The 14,247-nt window shown below is 40.3% G+C and overlaps 1 protein-coding gene across 1 annotated transcript in view; it reads right to left on the reverse strand.

Annotated features, from left to right (window-relative positions):
* LOC126331644 (mitochondrial uncoupling protein 4) overlaps positions 1-14,247 on the reverse strand; it is a 427,006-nt gene that overhangs the window by 19,315 nt on the left and 393,444 nt on the right. Inside the window, exon 7 of the mRNA XM_049996509.1 lies at positions 12,855-12,947. Coding sequence (XP_049852466.1) covers positions 12,855-12,947 — 93 coding nt within the window. The remainder of the gene's footprint in view (positions 1-12,854; positions 12,948-14,247) is intronic.

The following is a 14,247-nucleotide window of genomic DNA, read 5'->3' on the forward strand; positions in this document are numbered from 1 at the left end:
GTAGATAGGCACAATGAATAAAACACACACACAAAATTTGAGCTTTCGCAACCGGCGGCTGCTTCATCAGGAAAGAGGGAAGGAAAAGGAAAGATGAAAGGATGTGGGTTTTAAGGGAGAGGGTAAGGAGTCATTCCAATCCCGGGAGCGGAAAGACTTACCTTAGGGGGAAAAAGGATATGTCTACGCGCGCGCACACACACACACACACACACACACACACACACACACATATCCATCCATACACACACAGACACAAGCTTGTGAGTCTCATGGTTAAGAAGAATGGCTCATTATCTAGTAGTATATAACATGTTAGCCATGAGTAATGATTGTGGAGGTGAAGCTAGGTTTAGTTATTGTTTCAGTGCGTAGTAGTCATTCTGATCAACCACTCAGGCGTGAGAAGTTATGGTAAGAAGTAATATGTTAGTGTTACAGGTAAGTGTTCTTGTAATTTGTTTTGCACAGAGCAAGGAATATGGTTTGGATTTAAGCAGAGGCAACGGAAAAAGCATGCGAAGTTCAGAAGAACGCGAAATCCCGAAGATGGGCTAAAATTTACAGACGCGCGAAATTTGGCACGTACTTCGATGCGAGATGCCTTTAATAGGTTCCACAACGAAACATTGTCTCGAAATTTGGTAGAAAATCCGAAGAAATTCTGGTCGTATGTAAAGTAAACAAGCGGCAAGACGCAGTCAATACCTTCGATGCGCAGTGCCGATGGTACTGTTATCGACAACTGTGCCGCTAAAGCGGAGTTATTGAACGCAGTTTTCCGAAATTCCTTCACCAGGGAAGACGAATGGAATATTCCAGAATTTGAAACACGAACATCTGCTAGCATGAGTTTCTTAGAAGTAGATACCTTAGGGGTTGCGAAGCAACTCAAATCGCTTGATACGGGTAAGTCTTCAGGTCCAGATTGTATACCGATTAGGTTCCTTTCAGATTACGCTGATACTATAGCTCCCTACTTAGCACTCATATACAACCGCTCGCTCACCGATAGATCTGTACCTACAGATTGGAAAATTGCTCAGGTCGCACCAGTGTTCAAGAAGGGTAGTAGGAGTAATCCATTTAACTACACACCTATATCATTGACATCGGTTTGCAGTAGGGTTTTGGAGCATATACTGTATTCAAACATTATGAATCACCTCGAAGGGAACGATCTATTGACACGTAATCAGCATGGCTTCAGAAAACATCGCTCTTGTGCAACGCAGCTAGCTCTTTATTCGCACGAAGTAATGGCCGCTATCGACAGGGGATCTCAAGTTGATTCCGTATTTCTAGATTTCCGGAAAGCTTTTGACACCGTTCCTCATAAGCGACTTCTAATCAAGCTGTGGAGCTATGGGGTATCGTCTCAGTTGTGCGACTGGATTCGTGATTTCCTATCAGGAAGGTCGCAGTTCGTAGTAATAGACGGCAAATCATCGAGTAAAACTGAAGTGATATCAGGTGTTCCCCAGGGAAGCGTCCTGGGACCTCTACTGTTCCTGATCTATATAAATGACCTGGGTGACAATCTGAGCAGTTCTCTTAGACTGTTCGCAGATGATGCTGTAATTTACCGTCTAGTAAGGTCATCCGAAGACCAGTATCAGTTGCAAAGCAATTTAGAAAAGATTGCTGTGTGGTGTGGCAGGTGGCAGGTGGCAGTTGACGCTAAATAACTAAAAGTGTGAGGTGATTCACATGAGTTCCAAAAGAAATCCATTGGAATTCAATTACTCGATAAATAGTACAATTCTCAAGGCTGTCAATTCGACTAAGTACCTGGGTGTTAAAATTACGAACAACTTTAGTTGGAAGGACCACATAGATAATATTGTCGGGAAGGCGAGCCAAAGGTTGCGTCTCATTGGCAGGACACTTAGAAGATGCAACAAGTCCACTAAAGAGACAGCTTACACTACACTCGTTCGTCCTCTGTTAGAATATTGCTGCGCAGTGTGGGATCCTTACCAGGTGGGATTGACGGAGGACATCGAAAGGGTGCAAAAAAGGGAGCTCGTTTTGTATTATCACGTTATAGGGGAGAGAGTGTGGCAGATATGATACACGAGTTGGGATGGAAGTCATTAAAGCATAGACGTTTTTCGTCACGGCGAGACCTTTTTATGAAATTTCAGTCACCAACTTTCTCTTCCGAATGCGAAATTATTTTGTTGAGCCCAACCTACATAGGTAGGAATGATCATCAAAATAAAATAAGAGAAATCAGAGCTCAAACAGAAAGGTTTAGGTGTTCGTTTTTCCCGCTCGCTGTTCGGGAGTGGAATAGTAGAGAGATAGTATGATTGTGGTTCGATGAACCCTCTGCCAAGCACTTAAATGTGAATTGCAGAGTAGTCATATAGATGTAGATGTAGATAGTGAGAAGTGTTGAGACAGTGGTGTGTCTAAATGTTTTTCTATTTATGTTTGCATGTCAAGAGTGGTGGGGTCAGGCCAACACCAGAAGTAGTGGCTACTCTACAAGCACAGGGCATGCTGGGGCTTGTTGTCCACTCGATCACTGGTGCTGTTCTGGTGCTGTGACTGACAAAATACTGCAAACTCTGGAGGTGAATGCGAGCAAGGTCTGAGCTCAGAACAAATCATTAAAAGAAACTGATGATAGGGTATGAAACCAGTCAAGAAGGCTGCTCATTAATAGTACACTCTGTTTTTATTCTATTTATCTTGCTTTTGGTACTGTTGTGCATGTACTAGCACCTCCCAGAAAAAACCACTGCTCAGTACATATTGAGACTTCATATCGAGACTTCAGTCACATTAATTTATCTGAACTTGCAACTGGCGCAAGAAATAGTCTGGGGGACATCTTCTATTCCTGCTCAGACATGAGAAAAAACTTCGTGGATTTACTAACAAACTTAAACAACTATATGAAAAATATCCTCCCTCAAAGACTAGCAAAGTAAGACAGAAACCTGCACCTTGGCTTACTGAACAACTAAAGTAGCTCATGAATCTCAGAGCTGCATATTGGGCATAAAAACAGTGCCCCACACCTGAAAATCATACAGTTTACAAGCAGAACAGGAAAAGAGCTGTTCTTTGGAAAAACCTATGTGATCTGGTGTAGGCAAAGTAAAAGCTGCCGCTGATCCAACTGTCCCAGCTGAAGAAGTGCACCAGTACTTTAGATTACCTACAACCACAACTGAGCCACAAATGAATCAGCAACTCATGGGGCTTAACAGTTGTAGCCACAGTACTTGCAATATGATGAACAAAGCCATCATGCATATCAGATCAGCATCTACTGGACATGATGACACCACAGTCCAAATGATGGTTATTACTGACCCACTATTGCCATCCACTACAACAGATAACTTCAGCCACTACTCAACCAGAAGTGTTTTCCCAGAGACTGGGAACAGGAATTAGTGAAGCCACTATCTGAAAAGGATATTGTCATTGCACCCTCTGATTGGTAAAATATTTGCATTCTTCCTGCACTGTCCAAGCCCTTAAAATAAATATCCCATGAGAAACTAACAATTTATCTAACCACAAACAACCTACTGGACAGATATCAACAGGTTTCTGTAAACATTGCTGCAGCACTTTTGCCTCATTAAAGATAACAGATGACCTGAAGCTTGGCATACATGCATAAAATGTGTCTATCATGTGCTTCTTAGACTACAGCACTGTCGATTTCAACATTTTACTTGTCAAACTTAGCAGCCTAAATTTCTCACCAAGTGCAGTGCAATAGTTTTTCACATAACTGGCATTTCATCTGCAATGCATCATGTCTGACACCATAAAGTCACAATGGTTGCAGATAGTATAACACATCCATCAAGGTTTGGTATCACATCCTACACTCTTTTTCACTGTATGTCAATGATGTGTTATAAGCCTTTTCCTACTGTAAATACCACATGTACACTGATGACCTCCAGTTGTATCTAGCAATAAGTGCAAAACCAATAAATATGAAAACAGTTATTGAGAATCTCAGTACCAACCTATGTACACTATCAAAATGGTTGCAAGATACTGGGTTAAAGATCAACACATCCAAAATGCAAGCTGTATTGGTTGGTCATCTTAGGATCATTAGCCCAAATTATCAGGAACCCCTGCCATCTTTAACCCTAAATGGAACAAATATCAATGCTCTCCTTCACCAAAGAATCTAGGAGAGATAATAGATGAAAATCTAAATTGGACTGATCATGTAACTGTAATGTGCAAGAATGCATCAGCAACTCTCCGTGCCCTACAAAAATATAAAATGCTCTTCCTTCTTGACCTGAAAAAGAAACTTGTACAAATACTTACAGTTTCCATTACTGATTACAGCAATTTTATCCTGCAAGGCCTTTCACAGAAAAGCTCAAGGTGCCTGGAACTGTTTATGAATCCTATGTTCATTATATCTGTGACATTCGACTCTCTGATTGTATTTCACCATCATATGCACAGTTACACTGGCTGCATGCAGACAAGCACAGATTTCCACACCCTCTGTCTTCTGTCTTATCAACATACACTGCCCCCTAGCTTTTTCCTTGACCTCACTGCTCTTGTCTGAACAACATGACAGAAACCCCCATTTCCATCAGATCAAAAGTCTCTCTTTCCCACTCCATTGTTCAGTCACTTTCTGTAAGTCATTCTCAGCAGGAGGGACCTGACTCTGGACTACTCTTTCACATTATATTAGATAACTGAATAACATCTCCAGATTCAGAAGAAAGTTAATAAAATATCTACTAAAGCAACAATAAATATTACCATCTCCGGTAAATGCTTGTTATCCTTGTACATCAGGGATGTCCATGACATGCCGAACTACACATGTGCAGTGGGTGGGCCACGGACAAGCCAAGGCCCTGTCTTTCACTTGGCTTTGCTTGGTTCTCACAAAGAGAGGCAGTCTGGTGATCCAGCACAGCAATCTTTTAAAATGAATGGGAATGACAAAAGAGAGGGATGAGGATTCTCAGTTCACACAAGCAAGAGGTATTGCCTATTTGCTACAAAATGACATTACAATACCATGCAGAAAAAATTTAAAGGTTTAGTCAACAATGAGAGAGCTGAAATTTACAACAATCAACAGATGGGATTCAGTGTTTCACACATCAAAAAAGCAATTTGCACTAAATTTGCAGGTGTGGAGCACACGAAGAAATTGGTGGTATGAACAGTAAAATTTCTGAAGTCCCATGTCAGCTGCAACAGTTTTCAATGGAACTCAATGAAGAGTATGGAGACTTTATGCACGGTGTCTCACCCTAACTCTGCCACCTCAAATATCTCTGGAACAACAATCGATATTCAAAAACAGTTTTCACCAGCATGAATGTATGGCAGGGGCTTAGGAAACCAAATACTATATCTACATCTAAATCTATGCAAAATTTTAAAATATAAACAAATGCTATTTTCTACACAAACTTGTATATTTTTAAATGAACAATCCCTATTATTTTGTATGCAATCAATAGCACGAAAAATCACAAAAATAATGGTGTTGGTTGTATTGCAATATGTCAATTACATCTTGAGAATAGAAGCTTTCGAAATGTGGTGCTACAGAAGAATGCTGAAGATTAGGTGGGTAGATCACATAACTAATGAGGAGGTATTGAATAGAATTGGGGAGAAGAGGAGCTTTTGGCACAACTTGACTAGAAGAAGGAATTGGTTGGTAGGACATGTTCTGAGGCATCAAGGGATCACCAATTTAGTACTGGAGGGCAGCATGAAGGGTAAAAATCATAGAGGGAGACCAAGAGATGAATACACTAAGCAGATTCAGAAGAATGTAGGTAGCAGTAGGTATTGGGGGATGAAGAAGCTTGCATAGGATAGAGTAGCATGGAGAGCTGCATCAAACCAGTCTCAGGACTGAAGACCACATCAACAACAAACAATAACCCTTATTTTACTTTTGTTGTATTCATCAACAGTCTCTTTAAAGACAGTATGCTATTTGTTCAACTGATCACCCAAGCCCTTTGCCTTTTCGGATAGAATTACAATGTCATCGGCAAAGCTGAAAGTTTTCATTTCTTCTCTCTGAATTTTAATTTCCTTTCAAATGTTGCCGGCATGGGCATACCCATCGAGGGGCAGGGGCAGCTTTTTACTAGTTTACTGTTTTATTTAATAAGAAATGCTGCTTGTTTTCATGGATTGTACAAGTGCATTCTTGTATTTAAAATGTTTATTAAAAGGAGTTTTTCACAGGTTTACTGATTTATTTAATAAGAAGTGCTGTATGTTGTCTCGAGTCCTTGTTTCCTGAGACTAGTATGACCTCCCCCCCCCCCCCCCCCCCCCCCCCCCCATAGTTCAGATCCTGGGTACGCCCTTGGTTGCTGGTAATCATGATGTGATTGGTGTGCTACATCAGTGGAATGTTTATGTATGGTGTGGTATTGTATGACAACATTTGGTTGATGGTACTCCTAAAGGGGGATAATTTAGCCCCTTCTTGAGCTGCACCTTACTTGACCCAGTCCACATCTTATAATGTGTCAAATAATGCAGTATCCGAATAATGGATGTCCTGCGCATACTGTTTATTGTTGCAAAATGACAACTAGAGGTACAATTAGTGGTAACACACTTGGTTTCACATTTCTAAAGCTCATAAGTTCTGAAATAAGTGGCTTGTAAAGGACAGCAACAGTGTCACAGTTTCTGACATCATGTATCACATGTAGCACTGTGCTCAGAGCAGGGGTTGCCTGCACTGGTGCCTGTTTCCTGCTGTAAATGTACCAATATCACCACGGCAGGCTCTACCTTCAGTGTACAAGTGTCTCCTAATCTGGTTTGCTGAACTGCTCTCATACTATAAGACAATTCACATATGGTGCTACATTAAAACCTGTTTTCTTGTGGCTCATTACATTTGCCATCATCTAGTCAATACGCCGGCCTTCAGTAATGAAGAAAAACTAGATCTTATTTTAATTTATGGCAAATGTCACAAAAATGTAACCACAGCTGTGACACTGTATGCTGAATGCTACCCAAATCAGCTGTGTCCGTCACATCAAACCATTGGCAACATCTGCAAGACACTCAGGGAAGCAGGAAGTTGGGCTCCCACAAAATGTTGACGTACAATGCCAGCGACTGGCAATGGAAACGAAATTGCATGAGGTGTTGGAATAAGCCACAGTGGTGTGTGGAGAATCTTGTATCGGCATTGGTTTCACCCATTCCATATCTCACTGCACCAAGAACTGTATGGGAATGACTTTGAATCCCGCATTGCATTCTCTTTCCCTTTTCAACAGTTGCAAGGTAATCCAGTATTCCTAAGCAATATGTTGTTTACAGATGAAGCTTCATTTAAAAATCATGGTAATATGAATCTGCAGAACGTGCACTACTGGTGCATGCAAAATCCCCATGGGATTCGCCAAGTTGCTCATCAATGACAGTAGTGTGTCAATGTTTGGTGCGGTATCAGTGCTAACTGTAATGTAGGACCCTATTTTTACTGTGGAGCATTGAATGGACAGCAATACGCATCATTTCTTCAACACACACTAGTGCTCCTCGTGGAGGATCTGGGATTGGAAACTTGTCTATCAATGTGGTTCCAACATGATGGATGTCCTGCACATGATGCAAAAGTTGTCAGAGATGTTCTAGATGTGGCATTTCCGAATACATGGGTGGGGCGGGGAAGTACTGTGCGATGCCCAGCACGGTCCCCCGACTTGACACCATTAGACTTCTGTCTATGGGGCACAGGGAGAGACAGAGTGTATCAAGAACCCCCAGTGACAGTGGGGATATGCAACATAGTATTACTGTGGCATGTGCAGCAATATCTGTAGAAACCCTGCAATCTGTGCAACACTCTCTTGTTACTCATCTGCAAATGTGTACTGATGCAAACGGAGGGCACTTCGAACATATGTTGATGTGACACAGTTTCATTGGTCAAGATGAGAGTGTATTTTCTATGCTGGATGTAATACACAACAATACAGTTTCTGTGGATGACAGGGAGGGCACTGGTAAATGTGTTTGGCAAAATGATTTCAAATGTGTCATCTCTAATTGTAGCTCTAGTTGTCATTTCACTAGAATAAACAAACATTTACAATTTGAAAAACATAATTTTGCATTGGATGTGTTACTTGTTTATTTTTGTGGACTGTGCATACCTCCCCATTGTGTAAGCCCCTGACACAGGCAGTGTGAGGTGCATGCTTCAGTCTCAGGATTTGCACTAGCTGTTTGATTCATTTATTTCAAACATCAACTTCACTTCACTTCACTGTTTCTCTAGATGTAATTGACGTATTGTGATGCAACCAACACCATTATTTTTGGGATTTTTCATGCTATTGATTGCATACAAAATAATAGGGAGTGTCCATTTAAAAATACACAAGTTTGTGTTGAAAATGGTATTTGTTTACATTTTAAAATTTCACATAGTATTTGGTTTCCTAAGCCCCTGCCATACTTTCATGCTGGTGAAAACTGTTTTGAATATGTTGTTATTCCAGGGATATTTGAGGTCGCAGAGGTAGGTGAGACACCCTGTATATTACTGCAATGTACACTGGTTAAGTCGGGGGCATGCCTGGAATGATTTTTCAATTTAAAGCTCGCTATTGTTGAATTTATGAAGGAAAAAGGAGTTCAGGAACAAAACATAGAGCATCTGGAACGGAGTGCAGACTTCACATTTTAAGTGGAACTTGACTGCATACTGCCCACAGTAAGAGACTGCATGGTAACTTCTTTAGAGACTACATGGTGTGGTGTTACAAGGCTTAGGCCTGTACCACCCCTCATTAAATCGACCAAGACTTATATGAATAATTGTAGCAACAGTTATTATTATTATGTTCTTTAAGTTTGTTTTTGGGTTTTCAGAAATACTGTGGGAAGAAAGTTTATGTTGCAGATAATGTGGAAGATGTTTCCCAATGATCACCATGAAAGTTCAACGTAGCGGCAAGTGGGCAAGGAATAAAACGAATGCTGCAAACTAGCTCGAGCCATGGAAGAGCCTGGGCCATGAGGGCATCGAGCTTCCTAGGTCATTGTTGGACAACGTCAAAGGAAGAGATATTCTGCTTTCTCTTTGTAAACAGATCGATCAAGTCTTGAAAGGTTCATGTAAAACGTATAGGTGGGTGACACATTACATGGGACCCGATGCCTGTAATACTTCCACAGTTATTAAAAAGATGTTAAACGGTAAAACCAATAGTTCATCATTTATATAGATATAAAGTAGTAAAGATATAGGAAAGGAAGAGTTTCGGCATCAGAAAGAAAAATGATACATCACTCAGCAACGAAGAAGGACGTAAACAGCAGGTGTTACGTGGTGAAAACAAACCAACTGATAAAATAGTAAGTCTCCAATTAAGCATAAAGGCATGTAACACTGCAATGGTAACTTCTTTGTATTTAAAAAGAAAACTGTATTGTAGAAGGGACACATTCTGCCAAAGACAGCCCAGTTCCCTAAGCTCATTGGCATTAAAGAAAACACAAGGTTTGAATAATTTGTTGTTTCCTTGAAGGAATTACAATGACAGTTTTATAAAGATCTTGAGGACATTGTCAATCTTACATCTGTCCCAAGCCATTTTCAAGACCATTTGCGTCCCCATGCATGTGCAGATCTAACTGGCTGGCCTTCAAGATGATTTCAGTTTCCATGACAAATCTTTTTTCATTAAAACTGTTCAGGACATCTACATTGCTTTCTTTAGGAAGACTTTCCAGGTTTCCATATTGAGGCTGCAGAAGTACTATAACATTTCAGTCAATATTTTTGTGTGAAACACCTTTTATTATGACAGTAAATGTCACAATCATGTGGCAAATTGAGTGCAAAATTCTGTGAAACTGCCTGTGTATGTCAGTATGTCAACAATTTGTAACAGATAAAAATTATATTATGTCTTCAGCACACCAAAGATAATTCAATAATACTGAAAGTTTGTTTTGTTTGTTACCCATATTGTTGAGAAATGTGAAACATAAAGTCAAATAGTACACAGTGTGACTGCACTGTCATTTAAATGCAGTGCATTCACAGTCTTCCCTTGTTTTCGCTCCTTGCACTCAGACAGCGTGGCTTGGCAGAGGTGGAAATGGGAAGCAAGGCTGAGTGCTTTGGCACTAGTTCTAGGGCATGGCCTATGAGCCAAAATCTTGGCCTCCCCTGTGGTACAACCTTTTTTCTGACCAGATCTTCCTCATTTCTCAGTATTCGTAGCTGGTGCAGTCTCCTTAAATTTTCTTTTCCCATATCTCACTTTATCAGAAAAAATCTATTTTCTACACCTGTAAATTCTTTTTATACATGTCCCTATTATTATCTCTATTATTGCCATTATTATTATTGTTATTATTATTACTACTATTATCACTACTATATTGCCAGTGTACACTAACATGCACATCGGCCATCATTTGTCATTGCTGGACAGGCAGGTGTCTCAGTATGTTGGGCATCTGCCACTATGATGCACCCAGGAAGTGCCTGGGACAGTAGCAGATACAAGACACAGCTGGTGCAGACAATGAAAGGTCAGCATACGTAATGAGTCCACCAGTTCTCGGTGAAATAACTGCATCAGCAAAGTGGTGTGTGCAGGCAGCCAGCCCAGCAGAGTTCAGAGGCCAACTGGCCACTGACTCGGTCAATCAACCAGTACAGATGTGACAATAAAAGAACTTGTTGCAATTGCAACTGCCTTTTTCTGGCGACTCCCGCGTGCCCTCCCCATCTTCATTACCCGCTCGCGCCATCTTGGTTTGCAGCTGCCCACTCTGCATCAGGGTACGGTATAGCACAAAACATATTGTTTGAAAGTACTACAGTGCTGTACCATGATGTAAATAAGAAAATATTATAGCTATTACTATTTTGCTAACTTACATTCTTCACATGTGAATAGATTTTGTACTTTCTTTTTGATGGTATACATTGTGCTCATATGTGCCTTCCACTTCAGACTGTTGACTATGTGACTGATGAGCCTTTTCCTTATGTCTCCATTTTTTACTGTCAACTTTAGCCAGTGGATAAGTTATATTACTCTGTGTACTTCCACTGTGTGATAGTAAGGAGGGGAGATAGATAACTGAATAAATAGTGCAAAGTGTTGTTTAAAATGACATATTACTCCAGACAAAGTTACAAGTGAGGTAGTTGTGCTGGTTAACATCCCCCTGGTAACTAAAGAGCATCTGTTTAATAGATTTTTTATTTTGCCTCTGTACAAAAGTTATTTTGAGCAGACACAATAAATTTATACAAAGTAATTTAGAAGCAACACCCACAACTATCAGAATGTGTAGATTAGAACCAGTCATAATTTGTAATTAATGTACTTTACAGAAGTAGTCTGCAAAGGGTGCTTCTGTCTGTTATGCATAACCTGAATCATTCCACATTCTTAAAGCCTCTCCTTCATGATGGGTTTTACAGAATACAAAATGAGAATGAATGAATGAATTTACGAATGAAAGCAAAAGAAGACCACTGTATGGAGCCAAGTTTTACAGGAGATAGCTTGTAACAGTACTTACTCCAAGATCTATTAAAAACAAAGATTCCAAGACTTACCAAGCGGGAAAGCGCCGGCAGACAGGCACATGAACAAAACACACAAACACACACACAGAATTACGAGCTTTCGCAACTGGCAGTTGCTTCGTCAGGAAAGAGGGAAGGAGAGGGAAAAATGAAAGGATGTGGGTTTTAAGGGAGAGGGTAAGGAGTCATTCCAATCCTGGGAGCGGAAAGACTTCCCTTAGGGGAAAAAAAAAGGACAGGTGTACACTCGCGCGCGCACACACACACACACACACACACACACACACACACACACACACACACATATCCATCCGCACATACACAGACACAAGCAGACATATTTAAAGGCCTTTAAATATGTCTGCTTGTGTCTGTGTATGTGCGGATGGATGTGTGTGTGTGTGTGTGTGTGTGTGTGTGTGTGTGTGTGTGTGTGTGTGTGTGCGCGTGAGTGTACACCTGTCCTTTTTTTTCCCCTAAGGGAAGTCTTTCCGCTCCCAGGATTGGAATGACTCCTTACCCTCTCCCTTAAAACCCACATCCTTTCATTTTTCCCTCTCCTTCCCTCTTTCCTGACGAAGCAACTGCCAGTTGCGAAAGCTCGTAATTCTGTGTGTGTGTTTGTGTGTTTTGTTCATGTGCCTGTCTGCCGGCGCTTTCCCGCTTGGTAAGTCTTGGAATCTTTGTTTTTAATATATTTTTCCCGTGTGGAAGTTTCTTTCTATTTTATTTACTCCAAGATCTCTAATACATGAGAAATACAGCCTCATTTCAGAAATTTTTAATGTTCCTACAAACCTTTCATAAAAGTTTTCTTTGTTTGATACTCAGGCACAAAATTAAATCCCAAAAACAGAATTGCATTCTGGAAAATCAGCTTTCAGAGTGAAATGTAAAAATGATAAGTTCTGTTACCATGAACAGACAGCAGCAAAATGGGCCACAAAAGTTTTAAAACAATTAGGGTAATTTATGTGTATTCCTAGACACTGAACAGTCCAGCTGACTCTGCAACATTGTTGTAGAATCACTTAACAGTTACAGTGGCAACACCATGTTGTATTTCTAACAGCTCTTCCTTTATAGTTGGCATAAAGTATTATCTCCTTTACTTGAGGGGCCCAGCTTTTAGACCACCACAAAGACAGATGTTACAGATAAAGTACATCACATAAGTTAGGAGATATTATGATTAAAACATTGTGCAGGGACAACAATATAATGATGATTATATATAATAATAAATGAAATATAATCATATACTTACTTTCCACTTGCATCTGTAGGTTGATTCATGATACGTGTCTTTACAACATCGGCTGGTGTGCCCATAGTAGCAGCCACAAGTCCAGCACATCCACTAAAAGTAAATAAAGATGTTGTCTGTTTGACACTAAGTGACACTAAAAATGTCCTTGAAAATAAATTCTGAACATGAAAACATCCAACAATTAACAAAGACTTCAGTCATATACAGGTTGGATTCTTTATTGATACTACACTTGGTGAAAACAACAGAATCAGCTCATATCTACAGTCACTACAAGCTGTGGGAGTATGCATAAGAAAGATATGCATTAAGCAATACTTAAAATTTCTACACTGTTCCTTCCATTATTGGTCAGCATTAAACTGCATTAACAGATCTTACAGGCAATATAATCTTAACGTATAAAATAATAGATGAACTGCATAGTATAGTACTTACGAAAGAAAAAGTTTTTGTGTTCTGAAATAGTACCTTTGTAAAAGTTATTCACCACTTCATTGACCAACCACGTTTTACAAATAAATACTATCTTCCACAATGAGACTTTCACTCTGCAGCGGAGCATGCGGTGATATAAAACTTCCTGTGTGCCAGACTGAGACTCGAACTCGGGGCCTATGCCTTTAGCGAGCAAGTGCTCTACCATTGGAGCTACCCAAGGATGACTCATACCCCTTCCTCACAGCTTTACTTCTGCCAGTACCTCGTCTCCTACCTTCCAAATTTCAAAGAAGCTCTCCTGTGAAACTTGGAGAACTAGCATTCCTGGAAGAAAGGATATTCTGGAGACATGGCTTTGCCACAGTCTGGGGGACATTTCCAGAATGAGATTTTCACTATGCAACAGAGTGTGCACTGATATGAAACTTCCTGGCAGATTAAAACTGTGTGCTGGACCAAGACTCAACTGTGTGCTGGACCAAGACTCGAACTCGGGACCTACGCCTTTCACGGGGCAAGTGCTCTACCATCTGAGCTAGCCAAGCATGACTCACATCCCGTCCTCACAGCTTTACTTCTGCCAGTACCTCATCTCCTACCTTCCAAACTTCACATAAGCTATCCTGGTCCCGAGTTCGAGCCTTGGTCTGGCACACAGTTTTAATCTGCCAGGAAGTTTCAAATACTATCTTATAAATTCATATGAAAGAAAGTGGCTACTCACCTGCATTTATTAACATGAACAAAATAAAAGGCTTAGAACATTAGCAAAAGGATAAGATTTCAGTCACTGGGAGAAACAGTTAAATAGTATACTTTGGCTCAAGCAGATTCATATTCACAAAAACTGAAAAAAAGGAATGTATAACTTTGTGCTTGAAACTGAGGCGAAGGCAATAATAAATTGTGCCATTATGATAGAAGTACAGACAATGAACCTTCAGACAAA

This window comes from Schistocerca gregaria, chromosome 2, assembly GCF_023897955.1.
Source record: "Schistocerca gregaria isolate iqSchGreg1 chromosome 2, iqSchGreg1.2, whole genome shotgun sequence".
In the NCBI taxonomy this organism is placed as follows: domain Eukaryota; kingdom Metazoa; phylum Arthropoda; class Insecta; order Orthoptera; family Acrididae; genus Schistocerca; species Schistocerca gregaria.